General features: G+C 39.7%; 5 protein-coding genes across 6 annotated transcripts; all 5 read right to left on the bottom strand.

The window, feature by feature from the left end:
* Positions 1-1141: 1141 nt before the first annotated feature.
* On the bottom strand, positions 1142-3288 carry LOC103972072 (cytochrome P450 84A1). Its single transcript, XM_009386266.3, has 2 exons — positions 2290-3288; positions 1142-1954 (listed from the first exon to the last, which is right to left on the bottom strand). Exons 1-2 carry the CDS (start codon positions 3205-3207, stop codon positions 1322-1324), a joined length of 1551 nt encoding a protein of 516 aa, XP_009384541.2. The 5' UTR covers positions 3208-3288; the 3' UTR covers positions 1142-1321.
* A 4638-nt stretch (positions 3289-7926) lies between these two features.
* On the bottom strand, positions 7927-13796 carry LOC103972071 (SH3 domain-containing protein 2). Its single transcript, XM_009386264.3, has 10 exons — positions 13584-13796; positions 12321-12443; positions 12167-12236; positions 11861-12012; positions 10916-11017; positions 9657-9857; positions 9504-9566; positions 9196-9348; positions 9006-9080; positions 7927-8269 (listed from the first exon to the last, which is right to left on the bottom strand). Exons 1-10 carry the CDS (start codon positions 13641-13643, stop codon positions 8153-8155), a joined length of 1116 nt encoding a protein of 371 aa, XP_009384539.2. The 5' UTR covers positions 13644-13796; the 3' UTR covers positions 7927-8152.
* Positions 13797-14229: 433 nt separating this feature from the next.
* On the bottom strand, positions 14230-15177 carry LOC103972069 (early nodulin-like protein 8). Its single transcript, XM_009386262.3, has 2 exons — positions 14809-15177; positions 14230-14726 (listed from the first exon to the last, which is right to left on the bottom strand). The coding sequence occupies exons 1-2, from the start codon at positions 15023-15025 to the stop codon at positions 14329-14331; spliced, it is 615 nt and encodes a 204-aa protein (XP_009384537.2). The 5' UTR covers positions 15026-15177; the 3' UTR covers positions 14230-14328.
* A 4988-nt stretch (positions 15178-20165) lies between these two features.
* LOC135596653 (B-box zinc finger protein 21-like) lies at positions 20166-21530 on the bottom strand. Of its 2 annotated transcripts, none has more exons than XM_065088715.1 (3): positions 21155-21530; positions 20749-21078; positions 20166-20664 (listed from the first exon to the last, which is right to left on the bottom strand). In XM_065088715.1, exons 1-3 carry the CDS (start codon positions 21497-21499, stop codon positions 20473-20475), a joined length of 867 nt encoding a protein of 288 aa, XP_064944787.1. In that variant the 5' UTR covers positions 21500-21530; the 3' UTR covers positions 20166-20472. The 2 variants fall into 2 exon arrangements, with proteins under 2 accessions (XP_064944787.1, XP_064944788.1); XM_065088716.1 differs by having other exon boundaries at positions 20754-21078.
* A 3218-nt stretch (positions 21531-24748) lies between these two features.
* On the bottom strand, positions 24749-27663 carry LOC103972070 (protein mago nashi homolog). The gene is made up of 3 exons (XM_009386263.3): positions 27358-27663; positions 27054-27230; positions 24749-25041 (listed from the first exon to the last, which is right to left on the bottom strand). The coding sequence occupies exons 1-3, from the start codon at positions 27586-27588 to the stop codon at positions 24976-24978; spliced, it is 474 nt and encodes a 157-aa protein (XP_009384538.1). The 5' UTR covers positions 27589-27663; the 3' UTR covers positions 24749-24975.
* Between the last annotated feature and the right edge of the window lie 142 nt (positions 27664-27805).

The following is a 27805-nucleotide window of genomic DNA, read 5'->3' as shown; positions in this document are numbered from 1 at the left end:
ACCTCGACGAGGATAACTAGGCTACTCGGGATTATCCCTAGGGGTGAGAGACCCTAGTCATTGAATAGACACTAGTATCGCATCAGCATTCACACTAAGGTGAATATGTCTATGTGCAAAAAGTGTGTCTGTTGTCCTCCTAGGTGAAAGTACTATAAGTTGAGGGCAAAGCCTCCTTACTCAAGCATTTATTAAGAGAATCGATGGATAAGCATTCCTACGACATCAAGTCCTCTTCTAGTATCAAAATATTATAGGAAGAAGTCATTAACATCCTACTCAATCCAATATAGTCTAGGCTCATATGCGTAAGGTTGTCCGATGTGCCTCCGAGGTAAAAACATTAATCTCTTGAAGTGCTACCTACATAAAGATCGAGGTTAAGAGAGGTTTCATAACCCGATCTTTTTAACACCCAAGTTAGTAACCCGAGGTATACGAGTACGAATGCGAGTGGTCAAAAAGGTTATCCTTTACCTTTTTTCATTATGTTGAATATGAGCTTTTATACATAATTGTAAATAGACAAAATATTTTATAGAATATTCTGTTCGGAGGCAACTTTTAATTACCTCCAATAACCTCCCCTTAGTTTCTTATCCATGCGAGAGATGAGAGACAACACATAATCATCTGCCTTAGACCATGGCTGCCACATGTTAGATTGATCGATAATGTATTTTCTATTAATCATCAATTAATTATAGGTCTTATGTTAACAATAAGTAAATTTTATGACCTAAATGAAATATTTTTTGAGGTAAAAATTATGTTTCATATTAATTTTTTGATTAAATAAAAACATATATGATTTAAAATACTTTTAATATTTTGTAACATCATAATAAGTATCTAAAAGATAACACTAGAAATTATAAATTTAACTAAGAGCGGCTGATACGCATCAATTATAGTGATACAGAATTAAGGTTTAGGTTTTGAAGGGATGTATTGATGTAAATAAATTATCATAGGTTTTGAAGGTATATATAATTAATCACATATGCTAGTGGAGTTGACGCGAAACCAAAGACTTTAAATAAGGACGCATATGCGTATGCGATTTGACCTCCGACCAATGTGGCCGATTTCTTATACTTGTGATGTATTAGTCCACCATGAGACAATGGATACCCCGCAATGAGCTGCAATCAACAATCAGTGATCTTATTCTGTGGTGTACATCGAAGCAATCTCCGATACAAAATATTTCATATATATATGTTTTCATATAGAATAAAGCATTATTATTGTCTGAACAGCAGAAGATAAACACACCCACCAACGCGTCGCTCTCATTTCATTCTTTGTGGAAGAGTGATCAGTATAGTGGACAGCTGAGACGTGGTGCAGGGACGGCAGCGAGCCGCACCGCCCTCGGCGCCGTCAGCCCGAACACGTCCCCCATGTCGAGCTCGCTGGGCTTCATTCCGTCCGGCAGCGTCCACGTGAAGCAGTGGATCAGCTGCGCCACCGCGAGCTCCAGCGCGTGCAGGCCCAGCTGCATGCCCGGGCACGAGCGCCGGCCCGACCCGAAGGGTAGGAACTCGAAGTAGTTGCCCTTGAAGTCGAGAGATGCGGCGCAGCCGCCAGGGGTGAACCTCGACGGCCGGAACGCGTCGGCGTCCTCCCATGAGGACTTGTCCCGGCCTATGGCCCACACGTTGATCATGACGCGGGAGCGAGCGGGGACGGTGTAGCCGGCGACTTCGCAGTCCTCGGCGGTCTCGTGGAGGAGGAGAGGGATGGGGGGGTGGAGGCGGAGCGTTTCCTTGGTGACGCACTTGAGGAAGGAGAGCTTGTCGAGGTCGCTCTCGTGCACCTTCCGGTCGAGTCCGACCACATGAGCCAGCTCTTGTTGCACCCGTTTCATGTCCTCAGGGCTCTTCATCAACTCGGCCATGGCCCATTCGATGGCCGAGGCCACCGTCTCCGTGCCGCCGAACATCACATCCTGCGTCGTCAAGCAATTGAGTTTATTGAGGCAAATTCAAACAACCATCATATAAGAATTCAGAAGAACATAATAAATAATAATTACTACTTTGACTTAAAATATCATGCTTTTAATAACTCTAAAGTGTGGTTGGGTAGGAAAAAATTGCTATCTTTTGATGATGTCGTGCATCACCATCATGCTCTGGGTATGTGTCTGTGTGTGTAGATAGATAGATAGATAGAGAGAGAGAGAGAGCTCATTCTGATGTGAGATAATCTAATTGTATTGCGTGAAGAGGAGCAAAGAAAGTGAACCAAGTAGGGAGACATCAATAGGATATTGGAGCACACCATGATGATGGCCTTAATATTGTTCCTGGTCAACTTGAGGGTTCCCTGGAGATCATCTCTCTCCCCTGCTTGGCAGCGGTAGCCGGACTCATCAAGGAAGGCGAGCATGTCGTCCACCATGTCAGCATCGGATGCATCAGCCTCCTTGCGGTTCGCCATGTGCTCGTCGATGATCTTGTCGATGAATCTGTCGAGCGACGCTCGTGCCACCTTGAGCCGCTTGTTGATGCCCTGCGGATCCATCCAGCTGAGCCATGGGATGAAGTCCCCGATGTTGAACGAGCCGAATAGCTTGGAGAACTCCTGAAGTATGGAGATGAACTCGTTCTGGTTCTCGTGGCTCTGCGTCCCGAACGCCGCCCGGAAGATGATGTTCTTGGTGAGGTTGAACAAGAGCTCGCCGACGTTGACAGCAGAGCCAGCGCGGTCGGCGAGGGAGCGGACGGCCGCATCGACCTCCTCACGGACGGAGGCCCACGACTCGGCGCGCTTCTTGCTGAAGAGCTTCATCACGCAGAGCTTGCGCATCTGGCGCCAGAAGGGCCCGTAGTGGGCGAAGGCCATGTCGGCGCGGTTGTAGGTGAGGTAAGAGATGGCGATGGTGGCCGGGCGATTGGAGAAGACGTTGTCTTGCACCTGAAGCACTTGTCGAGCGATCTCCGGCGTGGACACCGCGAAGGCGTGGAGGAAGCCAAGACGGAGATGGCAGAGGCCGCCGTAGTGCTCCCCGAGCTTCGCCAGGCCGCGGTGTGTAAGCTGGTCCATCATCAGCATGTTGCCGATGACGGGCAGCTGCGGTGGCCCCGGCGGAAAGGGCAGCTTCCCTCGTCTTCTCGTAGCGACAACATACAGGAGCACCAAAGGTAAAGCGAAGCATACCATGAAGTGCAGGGGCGTGACCTCTTCAGACCATCCCATAGCTGCTGCAGCTATATGTTATACCCTCTCTCTCTCTCTCTCTCTCTCTCTCTCTCTCTCTCTGAGATATCTTCTCCTGAGAGAAGAAGAGTGGAGAAGGCCACATATATATAGCCACTAACAAAAGATCCACAGGCTTATCTCATTCCATAATAGCCATCCCCGCCGCGTATTTATTTTGTATCTTTGATCTCTACAGGTGTTTGTATTCGTCCTCCCTTGACATCTATTCCAATCCGTCAAACGTCCTTTCGTCATGTCCTATTCACTTATTTATGGTTTGCGAAGAAGATGAGTGTAATAGCGAACCTAAATGATGATGACCCATGATTGTTCACCATAATCAACATTGCAGTCGGGGTGGAGAGAAGTAGGTGAGTTAGTCTGACGAGGTTGTGACGACACCCCACGCATGGAAGGAAGAACACAGCGTGTGGTGTGAAGAGAAGGCTCCCAGCCAATACAATTTTAGGCACCCGGCAATTTTCTCCCACCAAACTCAGCTGCTGCTGCCTTCCGTGTCGAAGGCAGATTCTCATTAGTTACATGATATCGTATACTTTGTAGAATCTAAATGTGCCAAGAAATCTTTTAAATCATTATTTTTATGCTGGGCACAATTTTCTTCATACGTTATGCTTAAATTAGGCGGATAATTCAGACGTGAGAAAAAGAGAGTTGTGGTTTAGTGTTTGCATTTGAAAGAACTCGATCTTTATTGTATGTTCGTAAGGAACTCTAACATCTGATTGTGATGGCATCGTACGCGGAGAAGATAGACCTCAGATTTCGGAGATGCAGATGATGTCGTCAATGCGTCACGCAACCATCAGTTCTTTATGTTGGGCTTAGAGCCTATATTCAATCCACAGCTCACAAGCTCACAAGCTCACAGAGAGACAAGAACAAGGACAACACATATTTATATTAAGGGGGTCGTGGAAAGAAAGGGAAAGAAAGAAAAGAAAACAAAGTAAATATAGAAAGACTATTCTCAATCATCTAGTAGTGCTTTCATCTCAGATTAGATCAGATCTATAATAGATTCTTACTATAATTACTCGGGAGAATTATGAAGGATTTAGATATTGTGCACAGTGATGTGATCCTTGTATCCCAGTTATTCTTTTGTGATTATTGCTAAGGTTTTAGGTAAGAGATTGAGATTTGTATATTTATTATTATTATAGTGGATTATCTCTAGTTTGTCCTGTGATTTTTACCCTTATATTGAAGGGATTTTCCACGTATATTTTGGTATTCTATTTTATTATGATTCCATTTAATTATGTTGTGTGTTATGACCCGCTAATATTTGTTCATATATAAAAGTTTATTTCTCTTTATATCACATCACTTTAACTCCCGAAGAATTTAAACATGAATCGATCTTTAAATGTTAAGTGAATGATTGAGAGGTTTCTTACTATTTATTTAAACTATTACCTTTCTATAATGTGATGATTTTTTAGTTTGCATGGCGTCCTTTTGAATTATCTAAAAAATATAATTGGGTCCTTTTCTTTTATTAGTTTAGGATGTTGGGATTAGAGCAACCCAATTGAATCTTTTATATTATATATATCAGAATAGAGCATAAGTTTGAATCTTTCATTCCGGTGTTTAACTTTTATTCCAAACATAAAAAATGGTTTTTTTCTGCGTGCAAACGTCGTAATGAAGGGAGCTTGTCATTCAAGTCTCTGGGATTTATGCTCACTTAGAAATGGGTGATGGTGGTGAAGAGAGAGAGAGAGAGAGAGAGGTCATTGTCTTCCATAACCTTAACCTACCTTCACAGAGTACTTTCATTTGCCGGTGAGCAAATACACTGTGGATTCTGATGCTTCAGCTGAAGGGACTTCGAACAAAGGGAGTGACCGAATGATGTGCTTATAGCTCCCACCACGAACAATGTATCAATCAATCAATTTTGGCTTGGCGTCTTCTCACATAATGAGATCACAGGCAGGTGAGAAAAAATAAGTATAAGGATTTCAATATAATTTTTGAAGATATAACGATTGAGATACTAAAATAATTAATTATGAAAATAATATATAATTAGTCTAATTAATAACATGATGAGATTATGTTTAAAAGTTATAGTTAATAGTTGGTAAGCAAATCTTGTCTGCTTCATCTTTGTGAAGTAAAAGCCTAACCTTTTTTTAACCTTTGCCTTCGTTGCACAACCTACCACGAATCCGACCCGTCACCGGAGACGACAGCTCCTAAAAGTTCTCAACCACCACCATATTTCTGATGGATGCAACAACAGGTTTCAAAGCCTCTTTAATAAGCTCTTTGAAGACTGTAAATGGAGAAGAAAGAAGTGAAAAAGGGCGCGCGCACACAACAATCTCAATCAGCTGCAAAGTTTGACCATCTCAACCTAAGATTGCACTGCATAGTCAATTTTTGGAGTTGGATATAGATTCGGAATCAATCAAAATTCTATTTTATATCTGTCTCTTATTAAGAATTGCTGAATTTTAATGGTGTCGAATCTTATAAAACTATATCGGAGGTGTATCCGTTAAGACTCCTCTGATATTTAAGTTAAAAGATTCAATAATAGTTTCGTGCATCTCCCGACCCTGAAGGAGTCATGCCATTGCAAATCTAAAGGATGTGAAATAGATATGATGTTGTTCAAGGAACGATACCATGTCAGCTACACATTGTGGAATATCGGGGATGTAACGTCAAGGTGTCGTCCATGGGACGCTAAGGTACTGATCATGAGAGATTGGGTATCTATCACTTAACGCTGTGGTGCCATCCTCACAAAAACGATGATGTCGACATGGAATCGAGGGTGTCGATCATATCATTGTTTCCCTATCACACTTCAAATCCAGAAATACTAAACTTGTTTAATATCTTTCTGACCTGAATGCGATGCAATCTGAGCATAAGAACTGCCGAATTCTTCGGTGGAAGGATCAATTGACGTTGCTGCAAACTCAACAAACACAACTCCTGTTGACATTGGACTAATCTGGCGGCATGTCGAAGCAACTCACAATGTTGCAACTGCATTAATTTGGATGTTAAGAAAAGGGTATCACATTTGATGAGGATAGTAATTATGATAAGACTCGACTGACGTCAGATACGCCTCACGCCTCGATCGACGTGACAACACCCGGTCGAACTGACCAGAACATCGGTCGAGGCGTATTAACGCCTGCTCCGGCTCGGTTCTTCACGCCACGCAACACCAATGTCAGACGCTACCAGCCTGCCCCCTACAAGCGGGCACATCAGGAAACAATAAGCTTCTCTATAAATACCATCGCATCTCAAACGAGGAGGAGGAGGGCAAAGGGAGGAGAAAGAGACTTCTTCATCTAAAACCCCCTCCATATCATCTGACTCGATCGTCGGAGGGGTCGGGTCGAGCTTCCCGGCCTGACCTTTGTGCAGGTGCGAAGCCGAAGGTCCCCGCCGAACGCACAGGCGAGGAGTTTCTGCCCGGAGGAAAGGGCAACCCCGTCCCGATCGGACACCGCACGCGACCACCTCGGCAGGCTCGAGTGACGCCCCAGGGAGATCCCGTCGTCCGGACCCGAACCGAGCCGCGTCGGCCCCGAGACCACGGCTCAAGGTTGTTTACACTAACAACATTCCATTTATACTGGAGTCACCATTTGGACCATCAGAACAAGTCTGCAGATTTAAGCCTTCTGCAACTCTATATCTGCAGCCACACCTCGGAGAGGCAACAAGCATTGTTTTTGGTATTGATGTCTGGTATTCTGTGGTTTGTTTCTCAGTACACTCATATCCTTATGGGTATAGTATAGATTTTTTTATATAATAAAAAAAATAGAGAATTTTATTGACAAAAAGATATAACCCCATTCGCATTAGTGATAACAAAAAGATCTAAGTTTAAAAAATAAAAGAAAATAAATTTCTCAAAATACACTCAGCATGATTAACCAATCTGGTATTCTATGGTTTATTTCTTATTATTCCTATCAGTAGGGATATTATGCTTAGTCTAACATGAGGTATAGTATAGATTTTTTTTTTTATAAAACCAAAAAATCTAAAAAAAATTATTGACAAATGCTAACTAAAATATCTAAGCCTAAATCAAATAAATTCCTCCAAAGATACCAAAAAGATCCAAGTTTAAAAGAAATGAATTCCTTCAAAGATCAAAAAATTTACAAACCTAACAACCAATTAAGAATACAATTTTCTTCTCCAAATACATGCATTAGGTGAAAAATATCCCTAATATAGATTTAAATTAGTACATAAGTTATAAAAATACAACTTCTTTTGAAGCTCACAACACCCAAATACCTATTCATCACTCGACTCAAGAATGCTCAGTCAGATCTTTAAAGAACAAATGACAATCTTACTAGAATAAATGACAATCTTAGAGTTGGACCAAGGCCACCTTCAATTTGATGCATTACATCAACATGGGAATATTATTCCCTAGAAAAGGAGAACCCACCATTTGTAGGTAAACAATTCTCATCATGCACCTACAGACAACAAAATTTTTTTAACCAGAACTAAAAGCTGAATGTTCATATTATTATATTGGAAAGTGCTAAAAAGTATTGCCAGCTGCAGCTTGATCCAACCAACTCAACACAATTGATCACAATCAGGAGCGTTTTATGCAGGTGGCATTTTCTATATACTTATCTCATCAAGCAAAGCAACTCAAATTATGAGTTAAGTGCGTAGAGCAATAAATAACTTTCTTCCATGCATGATCCACTTAACCTTGGACAAAGATACAAGACAGCATCGTGAATTCAGTTGACAAAATTGGCCATCTAAAATAAACATAGGGAACCAAGAACGCAAGAACAAAATAATAAACTGAAGAGACAAACACGATTTGTTTCCAGGATATGGAAGCCCAGACATTACAACAAGCAGATAGACATCTCCCAGAGACATTTTTCTACAAAATTTGAACAATTTTACTTGCAAGCACACGGTCCCGCCTCTCGATGTATGCGCAAGGGAACCAACCTGCCTTTCCTTTGCATTCACCTTCAGCCCAACCATTATTTGATACCTGTAAGTGGACAAACAGATTGATTTGATGGTAATAAATCGTATGACATCAGCACAAGGCAACTAAATTCAACTTCAACAATATGAAAACAAAGGCAGATGCATGCTGCACTGTCCTATTGAGCAACCACTTACCTATCTTTTGTTTGTAAAAGAACAAAAAATAATAATGATAATAAACTTGTATGATAACAAAATTCCCAAATTTGTTTTGTTAAGAACAAGTTGAGTGCTTTTTACATTTGTTGGGATGAGTTTCTTAAAACCTAAGCAGATAGACATCTCCAAACTTGAGGAACAAACACCAAGACCGATGACCATGAACCAATTATTGGGATGAGTTTCTTAAAACCTAACAGTCTAGTTGGCTGAAAGTTCTATGCTTTTTGTTAAGATTTTCTTAAAACTCTAAAACCTCTTAAGAGATTTTCTCAAGTTACTGTAGTAAAAATGACCCTTAAAAATCCCCATTCTTGGGATGAGTTTAGAGAAAGGAAGCCAAAAACTGACAAGCTATGGTCAAACTTAAAAGGAAAATGGTTCATCTTAAAGAGAAAAGCCAATGAGCCATTCAAAAAGCTTACAAATAGTCTAAGCTGACCAATAAAAGATTCTCGATTGAAATTAAACCATGTCAACATTTTAAACCAGGCGTTACTGTTCATCATGGAAATATTTAGCCCCAATAAAGTTGAGACAGAACATGAATGAAGCAATTCACAGAAGAATACACACACCTTACGTACAACAACATAGTCACCAACTGACAAGTTAAGCTCCACATCTGTCTCGGCCTGATATGATTGAATAACCTTGCAGTACCAAACATATAATGCATTCAAGTGAGCACAGCAAACATGGTTAAACAACTCAACCGGCTAGTATAACCCAGCTTAATGAGGTGGACATACAGGTCATTTTAATTACCTCAGCTAAAAAGTATTCCATGGTATCAGTTGATGTATCAACAGTTGAGTTAGCAAAAATGCCATTGGCTTCTTCATATGATGGGGGAGGCGGCACAAAGTTTTCTGTTGCTGGATTTGGAGATGCTTCAATTCTTTGACGCTCTGACAGCATCTATTGATCAAATCCATCAGCACAGTAGAACAAGGTCAGTTTCTTTATCCATGTCAAAGACTTTTTCAACATACACATGATGCATATGTAAATGTAAAGTTGGCAAGAGAAAGAATTTATTGACTTGACTAAACAATAATCAATTTCTCAGGTACCTCTGCTTCAAGTTGTTCGAGAATTTGTAGGACCTTCTGATGGTAAGTGCGCTCTGATTCAACCTTGCAGAAAAAATTGCAAGTTAGACATGAAGCAAAAGATAGCAATATGTGAAAATCTAGCTTGTTGGAAGCATAAAACAAAGACTATACCATAGCAATAAGCCGCTGTAAGGTTAATCTTTGTTGTTGGGCCTCCACGGCTGTCATTGCTGCAACGGCTTCCTTACCCAACACTGCCATATTAGATTTTAATTCCTGCAACTTGGCTTCAGCGGCTTCTAACTTTGAAATGTAGTCACCACCACCAACAGTTTCTCTTACTTTTATTTGACGCTTTGAAACTTCAATAGCCTGTCATATTATCAGACATATCTTCACAGGATCTTCCTTACACATATAGCTTTCAGATTAAAAAAATAATCATAGCTTGAAGATTTTCCATTAGCATAGAGAATTGCAGAAAAATTAGTGAAGAAGTTTTAAAACAGCAAGGGCATGTTCTACAAGAATTTCAACAATGAAATGACTTCCATAGGTAGTTGTTTAGCTTCCAGGCACAATGGTTAATAAATTGCAAGCAGAAAATGTAGAACTATAATCCCAGATATCAAGTTGGTAGCCAAACATCTTGGTTACAAGTTGCAGCTTCACAAATTCTTATTAGCTGATTGTAGTTACTTGTATCAAGAAACAATCTAATGCAGCTGGATGGGAATTTCATAAATTGTTAAGTGTATATTTTCAATATCTATTCATATAAGTAAAATCACCAGATTACTAGTTTCCATCCTACACAGTGTTCTGGCTTTCAGGGGCTTGATGCATGGAAACAGCCATATAAATTCAACTGTAAGACTGCATGCATCTAACTCTCCACAGACCTAGGGCTGTGGGAAGCCTCATGCACTGAACTCATGTTCTTAAAATTGTCAAAAGCACCTTAAAGTGAATGTCCCTAACATTGTGCCTTTGAATACTTCCAAGTCCAGTTGCAAAGTGGACATGCATATGCATAAGTATATTATTGCTTATCATTGCATCACTATAAGTTATGCTACAGTATTTGAGACAAACGATGCAGAAACACCCCCTGTAAATCTTCATAATTACATATTTAACTATTAAAAGATAGGAAAATAGTTCAATCATATAGTGTATCCCTTTTTGAGAGGTACAAAATACTAAATGCTAGAACTTTTTAAGAAGTTACGTATGATAAACTAACTTTCAGGTAGTTCAAAATTGAATCACAGATATAAATGAAAATTAAACAATACAAGTTAAGTATAACATTCCATTAGCAACTTGAACAAATAAGGCTCATCAATAGTGATAAATGCAAGGAATGTCTATGGAGAATATCCAATAGAAACATAATCTTATCAGTTTCTATTTTCTAATAAGATTACCTGAGCTTCAGTATCTTGGCGCATCCTATCATATCTTTGGGCAAGGTGTCGAGCATCTTCCAATGGAGCACCCATTACCATAGCTCTTAATGGCTCTGCAACCTGCCAGAAAATGATAATTGAATATCATATGATAAGTGGACATTGAAAGCATTTAACAATGCAGAGATAGCATATGATCGGTGGACACTGAAAGCATCTAGCAAACCAGTTTATATAAGGATCACTAACTCAGGAACATCAATATAAAAACAGCCACTTAAGCATCTTCTCTGGCAAACTGCCATCTATGGTTAACAAACATATTCAGAAAAACAGAAAAAGTGTGTGATAAAAAAATAAGTGAGAACTTGTGACAAAATTACAGCATTTAATGAAGCACAATCCATTTGATGCTTTAATACTTTCACATAAAATTTAGATGTAAGTGAAACAAATTAAAACCAGGGTCTTGCTCATACTGCAAGGCAAAATAGACAATAAATAGAATCAGCTGCAAATGTAATAATCATGGGTACAGATTAAATAAAATATCAAATTAACATGCATAAGTACATGAAGAACCTTTTAGGGAAAAAAAAAACAAAGGCAAATGTCCGAATAACATTAACTTAATGTAGTATCCAGAATTAGCAATGAGTCAAAATGTACTCGATAAAACTGCCCTATGTAAACATGGATAAGTTTTGCCAACAGAGTCTGGTTTACAGCAAAGAAGGAAGTAATCACTGGACAACATGTAAAATACAGAGTGCAAATCCACTGTAACCCTTATCCACTAAATGAAAGAGAACAAAGGTAAAAGGCATTTAAAATTTGAACTATAAATATGAATAAGCAAGTATCTCTTACAAAAAAACTCTGTAAGTTCCATAAGCCAATAGTCTGGGCTGCATTGTTAGAAGAGCAGCATCAAAAATTAGCTTGGGAAACAAGTGCCAAAACCTGGGTACCAAGAGCTTTTAGAAGATTCCCACGTTCATTCTCCATTTGAGCACGAGCTCTTGCATAAGATAAAGCACCTTTTGACAGTGTATTTCCACTGGTGCAGGTGTTCTCACCGCCATATTTCCTACTATCTTCAGATAATTTATTGCCTAAGCAATATGAACTCAATTAGAAACAAAATATATTTGTCTATGCTGGAAAAAGTAGTATGACTTCAGCAAAAAAATTGAAGTTTGGCTTTGCAGAAAATAGTAATGGATAAAAATGAACAGATGGGAAAAACACATGAATTGGAAAAGGTACCTATTTCAATTTGTTTGGATCCTGTAACAATATAGCCTTCAACGCCACGGACTATATCCCTTTGAAAATGCTGCAAGACAATGATTTAAAGGCTGTGAATGAGAAGGGCCGAGAAGATAATGGACAAGAAGACAGGAAGTTGAGAGCTTTAAACCTTGGCAGCTCGGGTTGATATGTAAAGCTTTTCTAGTTTTTGATGCTGCTGATATTCTGGTGAATCTGTAATTACATTATCAGAACCTCCATATACACTACCTCCAAATTGCTTTAAAACAGCCTGTAGAAGTAACAACAGGAATCTATTTGTTACTCATGTCCATGACAGTGATATGACACTTTCAGCAAGCCTCCCTAATTTCCACAAGCAGATAAATGGTTTATTGCACTGACATAGAAGTAGGTAATGCATATGTTTATCTCATGAACTAGTCCCTGGGAAAGTCTAAACAAATGATATGGTAACCATGAATTGGCATATGCCATAACTTGTGAAGGTGAATTATGTTTCTCTTCTGTTATGAACTTGACTACAAATAACAGAGTAGGAAATTGCTTCTGTTATGTTTACAAGTACTTACAAGTAATTTACTGTAAATGAAGTTGATGGGAAATACGAAGCAATATAGATATTTGCAAATATGGCATCGAGCAAGAACAAATCAAGGTTCAGAAAAATATATTATATGAGTCGGCATATAATATAATTCCTAAAGGTGAATTTTCTTTTCTTGTACGGGAAACTAGACTATGAAACACAGTAGGAAAATTGACTTGAGAATATATGGATCTCTTGTGAGAAAAAAAAACAATTTTTTTCTCCATTCTCATTTACAATCTCAGTTGTATTATAAGATGTAAAAATACATGTCTCATTCTTCAGTTGTTTAATGATTTCCACAGGGCATGAAATTGATTCAAGTTATACCCTTGAAACAAAGATGAATTTTGCAGCTTCAATCAGGATTCTACGGTCAGGTGGGACTTCTGGAATCATCCGTTGTGATCACTTAGATTCACCTTTCAAGTATCAACCTAATAGTTTGCGATATCCCATTTTCTTGTAATTTGGAAGGCAAACCACAATCCATTTCGAGTACAAGATAAAAGAAAAATAAGAAAGAAACAATCGACCCAAACGTCCCTCGATCACGACTACGATTCTATCGGCACTCACAAAGAAATAACGAAGACATCTTCACAAAGAGCTGAACGAAGACTTCTTCATCTTTAACCATACAATCTCAACACCTTGGTGAAGAACAGATCAACCCGAGAAAAAGAAAGAAGAGGTCAATCATTGCCCTAGATGCAGTGAATCCGCCCCAAATCAAAAGCAATCGGCACGAATCGAAGCAAGAACAGCCCGACGACAGTAACGGGAGGGAAGATGGAGAAAGATCCAGGGAGAGCGGACTACCTGCTGCTGCCTGGCGACCTGCTCCCTGAGCTTGGAGGCCTGCTTCCTGATGGCTTCCATCCACCACCAGGGAGGCGAACGCCCGAGAAACGGCCCGGAATTCGATCAGCGATTCGTCGATATCTTCAGGGAGGCGGCGGAGTAGGAGGAGGAGAAAGAGGTGCGATCTGATGCGGTCTCCTTTCGCTGTGGCTGCCTGCCTCTGATTTGAGACGGTGTATTATTGACGCGATCGGTCACTATTAGAATTTCTAGTAATTATTATACGACGCCAATGTTGAGCGAGTTTTAGACACAGACTTCGTTTTTCGCATAATTCTCTAATAGTGTTTTTATTTAATACTTAAAATACTTTAATTTGACACTCAATCATTTTCTTTTTCTTTTTCTTTTTTTATTTTTTTTACCAAAATATACATTCTTTTGATTTTTACTAAATAATGTCTTTAATTCAAAAAAATCAAAACTATTTCTTAAAAAGCTGATTGTACTTTTTATCTGTTATAATATTTTAACTTATTATAGTGTTTTGATTATATAAAACTATAAATAAGTCAAATAAAATCAAAATATACTACAAACTATTCGGTACATTATATTGAATTTAAATAGGTATATATGTATAATAGGTTTGGAGAGAGCCACGTCGGATCGGAGCCGAAGCCTTCCTTCTTAACTTATATGGATGACACTGATCGATAACTCGATCATCAGTACATTCAGACGCTGACTCTCCTTCCGTGTCTCACAGGAGACTGAAACCGAGAAGCAGAGCGGCGGCGACGACGACGGATCCCATGGCCGCGGGGGCCCTGACGACCGCTGCTGGCGCTGTGCTGGGTCCCTGAGCCGACGCGGGGCCGAATACGATCGGGTAGGACTGCGACCCCGTCGGCGCGGTGGCGAAGTCTGCGGCCGGCGGGAAGAAGGTGCCGTTGGCAGAGGGGATGGCGATGGCCAGCTTCTGGTTCTTCTCGCAGTGGCCAGCGACGCCGCTGATGAAGTAGTAGTACCCGGGCGCCGACAGGTTGAAGAGGGAGTTGCCGTCGCGCAGCGTCATTATGGGATCCTCCAGGCCGCAGCTGTTGAACGCCCGCTCCGTCACCTGGATCACCGAGTCCTGGCTCGGCGGGTACAGGAACACTGGACCCAGCACACCACACCACCGTGCTGCAGCAGATTAAGAAGGAATCGTGGAATATATAACAGCAACAAGAACGCTTACAGAGTGAGTCACCGAGGCTAAAGTGGTGGTTCTTAGACCAGGAGGAGTAGAGGAGGGGGTCGGAGGGAGGGGGCAGACCCCAACAGTCGAGGTCTCCAACTTTGTACTGGTAGCACCAGCAGCCATTCTGCTGTAGAAGCGACAGCAGCAGCATCATTGCCACTACCTGGAACGATGTCCGAAGGCTATCGGGAATTAAGATGGGAAAACGATGCATCCTAACTCCCTCTTTTGGGTTTCGCTGCAGAAGGTTAAAGCAAAGCTTGGGGATGTAGGAAGAAGAGGAAGATGCAGCAGAGAGGAGGGGAGGGGGAATTCTACCTTTTGCTGTTGGATGGGGAGGCAGAAAGAAAGAGATTAGATCGCAACGTGAGGGGGGATGGTGGCCGTACAGGCAAGCAGGGGATTTGGATACCTTTTTGTGGTACGGCACGTGGGTCACTTGGGACGAACAGAACACGTTGTCCCCCAGCGATGTCGGTGGAGCTTTCCCATCACCGCACCACGGTTCACGGAGGGCCGTCGATGTCTGCGTTGGACATCTTTAAGATGGGCGCATCAGTATGATAGGCGGTCTCTGTTGACTTCAATTTCGCCCCCCTTCTCCCGAATGCAGATGGGCAATGGGGGAGGGATTTAATGTTGGAGGGCTGCCAATCCTGACATCTGGTAGGAAATTAGATTGCCATTTCACATAAGACTAAATTAAAGGAATATGTATTACCTGAAAGACGAATTCCGAGAAAAAAAAATGTTACCCATAAGTGTCTTATTGGTTATATTTATGTTTTTTTCATACTCTTCCATATAATTTTAATTTTTGGGGGAGGGATCGATTTGATTGATCGATCGATTTTGATGATAGAGTTAACCAATTGAATTTTTTGATTATAATATTTCGATCAATTTTGATGATAAAATTAATCTATCTGAATTCTTTGATTCTAATATTTTTTTAATATATTTATAATATTTTAAAAAAATATTTAAATTTATTCATAGAAACATAGAACTCTCCCTATTTAATTTAATTATTCTTATTCTTAAACCAATAAGGATATATGCTATTTTTAATATAAATTAATTTTTATTAAGTTTTGAGTCAATTTGTCTCGCTTATAATATTTTTGAATATGATTATAGTGTTTTGATGGACGTGCTAAAAATATTATAAATAATTTTTGTTAGAGCATGATTCGGGATTCAAAATCAATATTTGTTCGATAATAAATTTGTTATAAACTTATTATTGGTAGATGAGGGGTTCAACAAAGCATCATATAAAACACTATATTATGTGATGTACCCGATAAAACCTCTTCAATATTTAAATCAATAAATGATTCCAATGATTTAATTAAATATCTAGTTTAAGTGTTCAAAAAATATAAATCCTAGATAATATACGTGAAGTGCCCTTTTATAAGTTAAGTCTAGGTTCAATGTATTTAAGATTGTGGTTAAATACATCGAATAATTATACACTTCTTTCAACCACAAATGTAATTATGTAATGTCGAACCTAGAAAGCTTTCGATAACTATTCATTGAGTCAGCTCTTCGAGAGCCTAACTCGGTAAGGTTGAATTGGCTGCCACATAATCCAAAAGGTGATGAGGTGTTGGCCAAATAACATTAACATGGTGATGTGTTAGGCATATGGTGGTGAGCTATTAGTAATATCTACATGTCATTATCCTCGTATCATTTGCTTCCTATTATGTCTCATTGCGTGAAGCAAGGTCAGGTCATGATTTAACTTTGGTCAACTATCGATTTAACCACTCAATTGTTAGAATAATGCTTTGAGCCTATTCAGTTGCATTATCATCAGAATAGTGCTTCAGGCTGATTCGATAGCATTTGAGTTGATCAAGTCATATTTCCATTGGAATAGCACCTTAAATTATTTCAATCCTATTATTGTTAAGACATACTTCTATACTAATTTGGTATGCATTATTATTGGATATGCTTCCAAACCAATCATCTTATATTGTTGTTAAGAGATACTTCTAGGTTGATTTGACTTGTATTGTTATCAGAAACACTTTTCTAGACTGATTTAGTTGTATGCTTTTTAGATTGATTTAGTTGGCATCGTTAAGGGATGCTTTATACTTAAATCCAAGTGCATCATTATAGAAAGACACTTCTTAATCTATTTAGTTGTATCATCGTAGAGAGACGTTCTTAGTCAATTTGGTTTTGTCATTATAGATGAATACTTCATGATTGAGTTTGGTCATGTCATCACCGAGAGACGCTTTATGACCACGTTGGTTATATCATTAGAGAAGGATACTTCATAGCTAGGTTTGCTAGTGTTGTCGGTAAGGGAACGCTTTATAATCAAGTTCTATCACATCGTTTAAGAAAGATACTTATTGGTCGATTCAACCATGTCGTTATAGAGGGATACCTTAGGGTCGAGTTTGACTATGTTGTTATCGAGGGATGCTTTATGATCGATTTTGGCTATATCATTTTTTTATTATAAAATGGTGCTTCTAGATTGATTCGGCCAAGTTATTTAGACATATGCTTCATAGTTAGATTTAGTCACGTTATCATTGAAGGAAACTTTATAATCAAGATTGAGCATGTTGCTTCTTAATTGATTCAGTTGTGCCATTGTAAAGGGACATTTTTATGGTTGGGTTCGACTATAACACTATAAAAATTTATTTCATGATTGAGTTTTGTCACATCATAATTGAGGATTGCATTATGGTCGTGTTTCATTACCTTATTTTAGAAAGATGCTTCTTAGGCGATTCAACTATATCATTATAGAGTGACACTTCTTAGTCAGATTTGATTATATCATCGTCAAATGATATTTTATGATCGGACTTGTTTGTGTCATTTTATAATATCACTTTTTAATTGAATTGACTATGTTATTAGGGAAGGATGCTTCATTATTAGAGTCGATTATGTCGTAACCGAGGAACATTTTATGGCCTCCTTGGATCGCATCATTATAGAGGGATACTGCATATTTGGATTTGGTGGTGTCATCATCGTGGGATGCTTTATAACTAAGTTCAATCATGTCATTATAGAAGGATGTTTTTTTATTGATTTGATCATATTATTTTAGAGGAATGTTTTATGGTCGAGTTTGATTATATTATTATAGAGGAACACTTTTATGATTGTGTTCGATCCTGTCATTATACAAGGATACTTTATAGTTGGCTTTGATCGTGTTTACCATTAAAGGATGCTTTATAACTAGATTCCATCATGTCACTGTAGAAGGATATTTCTTGAACAATTTGATTGTGTCATTATCGAGAGAGATGAATTTGACTACATCATTGTTAAGGAACATATTATGACTAAGTTCGATTATGTTATTATAGAAATATGCTTTCTGGTTAATTCAATTATATTATTGTAGAGAGGTGTTTGATGATCGAGTTTAACTATATCATCACCGAGAGATGCTTTATGGCTTAGTTCAGTCTCAATATTGTTGATGGATGCTTTAACACCTGGTTCGATCGTGTCATTACAGAATGATGTTTTATAGTCTAGTTTGATCGTATCATTGTAGAGGGATACTTCGTAACTGAGTTTGGTTGCGCCGACATCAAAAGATGCATTATGATTGTGTTTGATCATATTGTTATATAGGTAGCTTCTTAGCCAATTCAGTCGTATCATTATAGAGGGACATTTCGTAGTCGGGTTTAGTTACTTTACTGTTAAGGGGTGCTTAATGGCTAGGTTCAATTAAGTCATTATAAAGGAATACTTCATGACTAGGTTTAGTCATGTTATTATCGAGAGTTACCTTTTTAAGCGGTTTAACCATGTTAATGTTAGGAGTCAACCTCTTTGGGTGATTTAATCGTATTAGTGTTATGAGCCATTTGTTTAGGCAATTCGACTATGTTGGAGTCGAGAATTACCTTTTTAGGCATTTTGACCATGTTGGTATCGTGAGATACTCTTTAGGTAGTTCGACTGTGTTGGTGTTGGGAATTGCTTATTCAAACGATTTGTTTATGTTAGTATATGGAGCTGGCTCTTAAAGCAATTTTGTCATGTTAGTGTCAAGAGCCAAACTTTTTTGGATGGTTCAACTATGTTAGTTTTGGAAATTACCTCTTCAATCAATTCAGTTGTGTTGATGTTCAAAATCATCTTCTTAGGTAGTTTGATTAGCTGGTGTTGGAAGCCACCTCTTTACATGATTTCAATTGTGTTCGTATTAGTTCAAGATCCACTTATTTAGATAGGTAGACGATGTTGGTGTTAGGAATTGTTGCTTCAAACGATTTGTCTGTGTTAGTGTCGAGAGCCACCTCTCAGGTAGTTTAGCTATATTGATGTTGGAAGTTATCTCTTTAGACAATTTGACTATATTAGTTTTAAGAGCCAACTCTTGGGGTGGTTCAACCATGTTGCTATTGTTTAATTATATTGAATTACTACTTTATCATACCAAAGGATGGTATGATGCAACTGTAACCCTCCATGTTGTTGTTCAACCCCGATGATAACTCTTATGTTCAAATAGTTTGTAATAATTTTTATTGGATCCTTCTTGTGCCATTCTAATAGATCAAAATTTAATTGTTTGATATTTGGAGGAGGTTCAGAGCTAACTTTGGTTTGAGTCCAAGATGATCACAAACTTGATGTTATAAGATAAATATGTTCAGTAATAGATCCTACAAAAAATTATATTAGGGGCTTACTCGATAAGGCCCCACCAATGTTTAAGTATATACTCCATAACGTCCTACCGATTTAGTTAACTCCAAGAATTAGAAAAAAAAATCTAAAAATAATTGATATTAGAGATGTATTCGATAAGGCCCCACCAATGCTTAAAGTTTGAAGGATTGAAAAAATTAGCTTTTTTATAATGGGATCTAAAATCATTGTATTCAAAGCCATGATTAAATGCATCGAATGGTTATGTACTTTTTTTCAATCATAGATGTGATTATATAACGTCAAACCCAAAAAAATATAAGGCATTGGATTATTCCTTTAGCTTCATATATAACTGACTTAAAGATAAATTAATTATCATATTATCCAAATGATAATGAGATATTAATCATATGGTGGGGTATTGATCATGTGACGTTAAGGATGTGAGAAAATAATAATAATCCATGTGTCATCATCCTATAACACTAGTCAAAAGTATCGTCAGCTATTTTGTTATGAGATATTTTATATATTATGATAAATAGGGGGTGGTCTTAGAGAAATATAGAAAAAACAAGGGGACATATCTTGCGATACCCAAAACAGTCAATACATGTAACAAAAAGATACTGCTGCTTCGATCTGCCTAATCTTCCTCAATATGGACGAACAAAATTGCATTCTCCTTGTAATTTTTACCTGATTAGGTGGATCTAATACGAACTACAAACAACAGATTGAATCGACGAGGATCTGATGGAAGAGACCACAATACGTACATCCTGATGCAGTCTTCTCAGCCTTTTTCTTCTACAGAAGTGAAAAGAAAGAAGGAAGAGAAAAAGATTGAGAGGGAAGATACGAACATTAATACAGCATATCTCGGAATCTGTGTGCGTCACGACAGCTTCCTAATCGCTAGAATTTGTGTGTCGAAATCATCGCTCTCCGTTTCTCTGTGATATTATCTTCTTCCTCGCTTGCGATTTACAGGTACCTAATGGAGATCCTCGGCCTCTTGACACCCGCGCTGGCCTGCATCTCCACCTCCTCGACCCCGGTGCCCTCGCCACCTGCGACCCAACAGGGAGCCTCATAGCCATTCCACACACTGTTGCTGGTATCCATTACGTTGAATGGATTCACCTCCTCCTCCTCCTCCTCCTCCACCTCCTCCGTCTGTCATCACACGCCACCACCATCTTTAGCGATGGAACATCATAGCATAGAGGGAAAGCGCAAGCAAGCAAACTGAGAATTAACCTTACAGAAGGCTTGTGCGGTGACGTCGTCCATTAGGAAGTCATCGACGTGCCATCCGGGCAGCATGTTCATCAGGTACTCCGAGATACTACTGCTGTTCGTCGTTGCCACCATGCTGCCGCCGCCGCTGCTGTCGGTTTTGATGTCGCAGTGGCCATGCATACTGGTCACGGCCTCGGCGTCCAGTTTCGGAGCGGCGGAGAGGCGGATACCGGTGAGGAGGAACCTGCTGTGCTTCATGGTGAGTGCTGAGGCGCTGTGGATCGGAAGGTCGCAGTCCCTGCACAAGATGGCGCGGTCCTCTTGGCAGAAGAGGAAGCCCGTCTTCTCCTGCAGGGTTCCATCACCGACAGGCGGTTTAGCATCGACTCCCATCGCCAGATGGAGATGCCAGGCAACGACGAACCTTGCAAACATCGCAGAGTGGCGGGGGCTGGGCGGAAGAAGAGGGATGGAGGAGGGAGAAGCGGCGGTGCTTGCCGGCAAGCCTGTTGGCGCCGTGGACGCGGCGGTCGCAGCTGTCGCAGAGCGCAGCTTCGTCGGCGCAGCAGAACACCGACGCGGCCTCCGCAGTGCAGACCTCGCACTGCACCTTCATATCTTTTTCTTCTGCTGCTCCTGCGGAGGAGGAAGCGGTGGGTCGACGGAGACGATTCCCAAGGGAGGCAACCGTGTTGCTTGCGATGTTGATAGGAAGGAAGGAAGGAAGGAAGGGAGGGGAATATATTAAGCCCATTGCGGCTGCTATCATCTCTTGAAAGCGAAGTGAGAAGGGAAAGATTCTGAGGCGAAGTAAACAAGTTGATCTCCTGCGTCCATGTGAGTCGCACATTAAATGACACAGCAGAGTTACATATAATGCCAGACAGATATGATCAAGTTAGAGATGGATTTGAACACGTCGCACACAAATAGGCATGGGCATGGAACCCAGTGGAAGCCACATTGAGCTGCTACCTCTTTGAGGTAGGCTTCGAAGATTGGCAGCCATGCATCTGCTGCACCTCCATGAGCATAATAAATGACAGAGCAAGCTTGGAAGAAGCCATCAGCAGTGGTCCCTTACCTCGCTTCCCTCCCAATCTGTGCCTTTGAGGAATGGTGAGATGCAAAACCAGTATGCGGATTAAGTTGCTTGTGCTTCATTGCGACTCTCTTCCCTCTCATTATTGGTTGGAAGAGCAGAGGATGAACTGGGAATGGGATCATGTATCAGACAGGAGAACGTGGGCATATGACAGTAACATAAAGAGTGCAGCAACTTGATCATGTATCTGGAATCTTTGCTACCTCCCTGCTCTTCTCCTGCTAACAGCAAATAGATATGATCACCCAATTCAAAGCAGTTCAGATTCTGAGTTCCATCTCTCAGACTGTTTCAAATTATTTTTGTGGCAGACATGTTGTCAACTTGAAGCAGTTCCAAATAAACAAGTAGATAGTGGCAGAGCAACTGGCTGAAGTATGAATTCAACTTTTCCATAGAGTTCTGATATGATTCTAATGCTCCATATCTGCAATCTGTAAAGATCAGTAGTAGGTAGTCAACCTCTAGTATCATCAGCTTGTAACATCTCATCTTATGATCTCTATTTCCTCACACAATGCTTCCTCGAAAACCTTGGCAGCAGAACTCTACGCGTAATTGCGCTGGAAGTCCTCCGGTGAAGGAGCACGGAAATGGTGGAATGATTCCATGGAAATCCCCAGCAATCTTATCATGCGATGACTTAAGGATAGAGGAAAGCAACCTCGACCTCACATTAATTCTTCGTCCTCCGTGCTTTAAAATGCCTTTAGACTTGGCTTAGACTTCGCATAACAAGTCAGAGACGTACTTCCTCACCTACAGAAAGTGCAAAAGGTGAGGTTTGGCGTATTCGCTTCCGCATGCGATACTTGACAGCACATGGTTTTCGGCAATCAGAGAAGTCTTAGCTCGTCATGAGACACAAAAAGGGAAGCAATAGTAAGTCTCATGCAGTCAACAATGTTAGATGAGACTCTATTCTTTGAATTGGATGGGAACTCGTGCTAATCAAAGCAATAAACGATCTGTATTCTCTTGTGGAATAGAAAGGATAGAAGCCAGTCAACATCTATCGTATCTTCACAAAGAGATTGACAGACTTCTTTTCTTGGGAGTTGGAACTAAGAAAAAGACGTGCTCTATTTCTTAAAGAGCGTTAAAAGGCCAGTTTTGTCCCTTTGCTTCTTAGTCAATTGTTTCTTCCGACCTTCTTGCATTACTTAATTCAACGCCAAAAAGTTCATCACACCATCTTCAGATGTGGAAGCAAAGCCGTGCAAGAAACGCACCAAGCTGCAATTTTTTTTTAGGAAATGTTGTGTAACTTTATGTCGTGGCATAGGGATCAGTATGACTTGATTTTATTTGAAAGTATAAGATTGTTCACATGGATTCTTGGCAAAGAGGTCGTGAGAGCAAGGTCAGGCTAGGGGGTTAGCACTCAAGTGTCTATTGCGTCTTCGTGACCGACCAAGGTGGAGCATGATTAGTTTCGTCCATGTTGAGATCCTGCATGACAGGTCAATGTCGGGAGAGGGATTCCCGATTCAACCCCTTAAATGCTTAAGTTAGCACGTGATCTTAGTAGCGAAAAATATTCAAACCCCTTAGTCTAGGAGATCGATATTTATACTTGTAGCGATAGCTCGATCGTACGTATGCCTTTGATGGAACGGGTCGACCCATCTGGTCCCCAACTGTACGACATCGACCCGTATAACTTAGGGTGATGTGTTTGATCCCTCATTGTGCGATACCAACCTGCACGGTTTCGAGCGATGCGAAGTCGATTGCACATCATCAGTCGAGCTGACTATGCTTTCTTCGAACAAGCACCAGGTACATGCCCCCATATCCACTTCTTAGTGATGGCCAACTATCGGTGCATGAGTAGAGCTAGAATATTCCCTATCAGGTACAATAAGATTAGATTATCCAAAGATTAATTAATTCTATATTTAGTTCCACCTATTTGATGAAGTTAATAATTTTCATCCCTAGACACATTACTCCACTTCATTATATTGATAGCATTTGAAACATGTGTGGTGAGGTCCTCCATTATCAATGAACGCGGGAAAAGAGTAAGCTTGTCGTTTTCCTCCAAAGTCAATTATTTCATGTTGAATCAAGATATCTTTGGATACGAAGAAATACGTGCAGGGTATACCAACCTGTCATTTACATGTAGGGTTGAAGAACACCACCACCATGTCCACAATTTGATGCCTGCACATTGTGTTGGGGAAAGGAGAAGAAAGAAACCTCATCTGAGATTGCATGAACCCAAAGAAAGGGTTTGCCATCTGTGACGAGCATAGTAAGGTCGTGGTTATATATGTTTTGCCCTACAAAAAGGTTGAGCTTATGTAGGCATCAGCTAGACAACAAGATGATACATAGATCGGCTTCATGTAGCTTCAAACCATTGGCTAAACTTAGTGCAGCTCCCTAAACCAAACTGTAATCCTGTGCAGGAATGCACTTAAGAACTCTAAAGCAACAGTGGAAGAGCTACACCAAAAAAATAAGTTGGTTGGATGCACGAACTAAACTGTAACTCCAAGTAATGCAGGCCCTTTTTTCTCTAGAGATAACCTTGCTATACATTTGTGGGAATAATAGATGTCTCCAGGCAAAAAGATAAAAGATGCAAAGAATATAATGTGTCGGAGATATAAAATCAGCAACTAGGAAAACGTTTGAGAAAAAAAAAGATCCATGACTGATTTCATCACTACTAAGCAAACTATATACGGTACTAGTAGCAGTTATACTGGAGTTCGATGTATAAATATCTTGGCTTAAGAACACAGCATTATAACGGCTCGCAAAGGAAGAGTCATTCCCAGTTCTGCAACAGGAAATTTAATAAGTTGTATGGCTGAGAATGCAAAAAAATTACCAAGCTCTTCATTACCAAAGACCACAATAAACCAAATCAAGAAAGTAACTATAAGAGTTTCAAAGTGGTGCACAGAAGGCTTCATAAACTCATTCACCCAAATTTTGTCAAAATACAGCACATATGAAACCAATAGAATCAGTAAAGTGTCATGGTCATTGTAGCACACAAAAGGATCATCTAAACAAGCTTTCATAAACTGTCTGCGACACTCAAGATCAACTTACACAATTATAATGGTCAGAGAAGAAGTCCAAGCAGATGAAGCAGAAACACAAACACAAACACAAACTTAGGACTGAATGGGTTTGATTTTGAAGTGCAGAGAAATTAGAGAAAAAACAAAGCACTTGAGATCCTGCAAGAAACAAAAAAGACGAGTGAGCATGTTAGCAACATGAGTGATTCTTGAATAGACTGCGCTCCACATACAATTAAGTGTTAATTGATATCTATGTGGTAATCAGTCAAAACTCAAAAGGATGATCAACACTCCTAACTTGCCAGAGACAAAACTAGTTTACCGAGCACACTAAGTCACGTGGTGGACACTAATGAAACATGAACAAAAACAACTAGGAAACTATAAAGAAATTAAGATACTCCAAATATATTGCAGAAAGCACAACTTTATTAAAACAAAGAGGCTATCCTTTCTTGAAAGAAATAAATTGAACCCATCATTTGTGGCAGATCTATTAAGCGCATGATTAAATAATTCTATCAGTAAAAAGAAATCATAGAGGCAACTGTAACAGCAAATTTCACAAATAATGTAGAAGAAGAATGCAAAACCATCCTACTAAAAAAATATACCCACTCAAAAGAGACAGCAGAAGAAGTTTTCGCTTTTGATGGTTATCAAGATGCCTAGACTTTCTGCTTGGGTAGTTGGGCAATAAACAAGCTTCAGGGTTCCTAAGACTATACTAGCATAAACTCATTTTATTTGAAAAGACATTTTGTTTGAAACAAAACATCAAATTTTTGTAGTTCTCAGCATAACATAAATTAATGTTATTGTTCTAATTACAGAACAAAATTTTCACTAAATAGAAAGATAAACTACACATATCAAGGTACAATCCAAAGGGCCTAGTGTATTTCTGTTGCGGCAATTACTCAGAGAAAGAAGCACAGTTCAAGACCACTCAACTATCCATGATTCATCAACTTCAGTTTCTCAAAAGTTAAGGAACTTCAACTAAAACTTTAACAATCAAAACCTTCCAGAACATACATGGGAAGTATTTAAACAAGGGCAACACACTAAAATGTTTGTATGAACTTTGCGATGACTAGTGAGGACAAATTACACAGAAAAGGAAAATGTATGAGAACTATGACATATTTTCCACGACTAAGTTCAGAATATATCAAATTGTAGTCTGTTAACTTCGAGCTTCTTGGATGTCTTACTGAACCAAAACTAGATGTAACACCTTCTTGGTCTATTTGTTCATAACTATTCAACCTATATGTGTACTTGCAAGTGGAGATGCAGACATATACAGGTCATGTAAATAATTTTAGGTATACAAGCAACAGATAGAACATCTGCCCCAATTGCCTCAAGTGAAGATTACACATATGAGCATGGGTTAAATTGTCTAAATTAGGGTTATTTGTCTAAATCAGAACATAATGACTTTGCAGCAGAACCAGAAAGAATAAGGGACATCACTGAGCTAGTAATTAATTAATTAAATCAAATTAATATGAAAAGAAGTACACAGAAAGGTAATATGATAATATTTAGTTAATAACTACCTAAAATACAACGGCTTTACGACCGAAGATCCAAACAATGGAGTTTATCTTCTTGCTACTAAAATTAATTGAAAGACTTTGAGAAGTAAAGAATCTAGAGCTAAATCAGCTTGATGCAAAGTGTGCATTCGAACAGCATGTGGCCAAGTATAGCTAATAATACTTTTTCAGGGATCCAGAACAATATGGCATGCAATGGCTGACATAAATAACAAGCATGATAGACAGATCATTGGTCATTCTGGACTACCACCACTCATCATCACCAAACACCTAAATGCCTTTCTCTCTATTGATTAGACTCAATATTAAGAAAAACGCATAATGACTATCATGCAATAATCTGGTGGAGAATATGACGGGTGATGGGAAGAAAAGACAGCTAAGTGAACATTTATCAACAAACAGCTTCTGTTCTATTCTACCATATGCAATTTCATTCAACTAGACAATTCCTACCCCTCCCAATCTCATCCTGGTGCAACCTGTTCTATTGCTATTACACAACCCGGTCTTGATTGGGCAAGAAACAGGACCTAGCAAGAGCAACAAGATTTAAAGAGCACTTCCGACAGCTGCCGATCTCAAAACAGCACGAACCTGGACGAGGTAATAGAAGACGCGAAGCCCTTCAGGATCCTGACTGCCCTGGACGTCGACGAGGGACCCGATCTTGGAGGTGGTGAAGGAGATGTGCTCGTTGTTCATAACAATCTCCAGCTCCTGTCTGCCGACCCGGTCGGGCGGTGGCCAGTTATTGTCGTCCTCCTTCATGATCTGCAATTTAACGAGCGAAACCAATCCAAGAAAGAATTATCATTATCATCAACGTCACCAAAACCCTAGAATCGATGAATCCCAAGAGGGAGGGATTGGAAAAATGAAGGAGGAAGGGGACGGGGACCTCGCTGTCGGCGATGATGCGGCGGCACTCGCGGAGGACGGCGGGGGAGACAAAGACCTCCTTGCGGATCATGGTGTCGTTTTTGTAGTTGGAGTTATTGGCGTAGCGGAGCTTGCCGTCAGGGCGGAACTCGAATTCCAGGAACTCGTGCCCGAACTTGCCCTTGTGACCTACGTAGTACCGCAGGTAGAACTCGTCCTGATCGCTGCCGGAACCCCCAGACGCCGCCATCGCTATCCCTACCGCCGCCGTTCCTCTTCCTCTGTTGGGGCCGAACGGGGCAACGCCGAAAAAGGAATCAGAGAGGCAAATATATTGTTGTCCTGCAAATTTATCGTGTAATTACCAATCACCCATTAAATTTAAGTTAAACATTATATTAATTACCAAAAAAATTTAATATTATCATTTATATTACTAACAATATTTCAAAATTAAAATTATTTTT

Source organism: Musa acuminata, chromosome BXJ1-11 (genome assembly GCF_036884655.1).
Source record: "Musa acuminata AAA Group cultivar baxijiao chromosome BXJ1-11, Cavendish_Baxijiao_AAA, whole genome shotgun sequence".
NCBI lineage: Eukaryota > Viridiplantae > Streptophyta > Magnoliopsida > Zingiberales > Musaceae > Musa > Musa acuminata.
The sequence above is the reverse complement of the archived record's forward strand: the minus strand, read 5'-3'. Positions and strand labels throughout refer to the sequence as shown.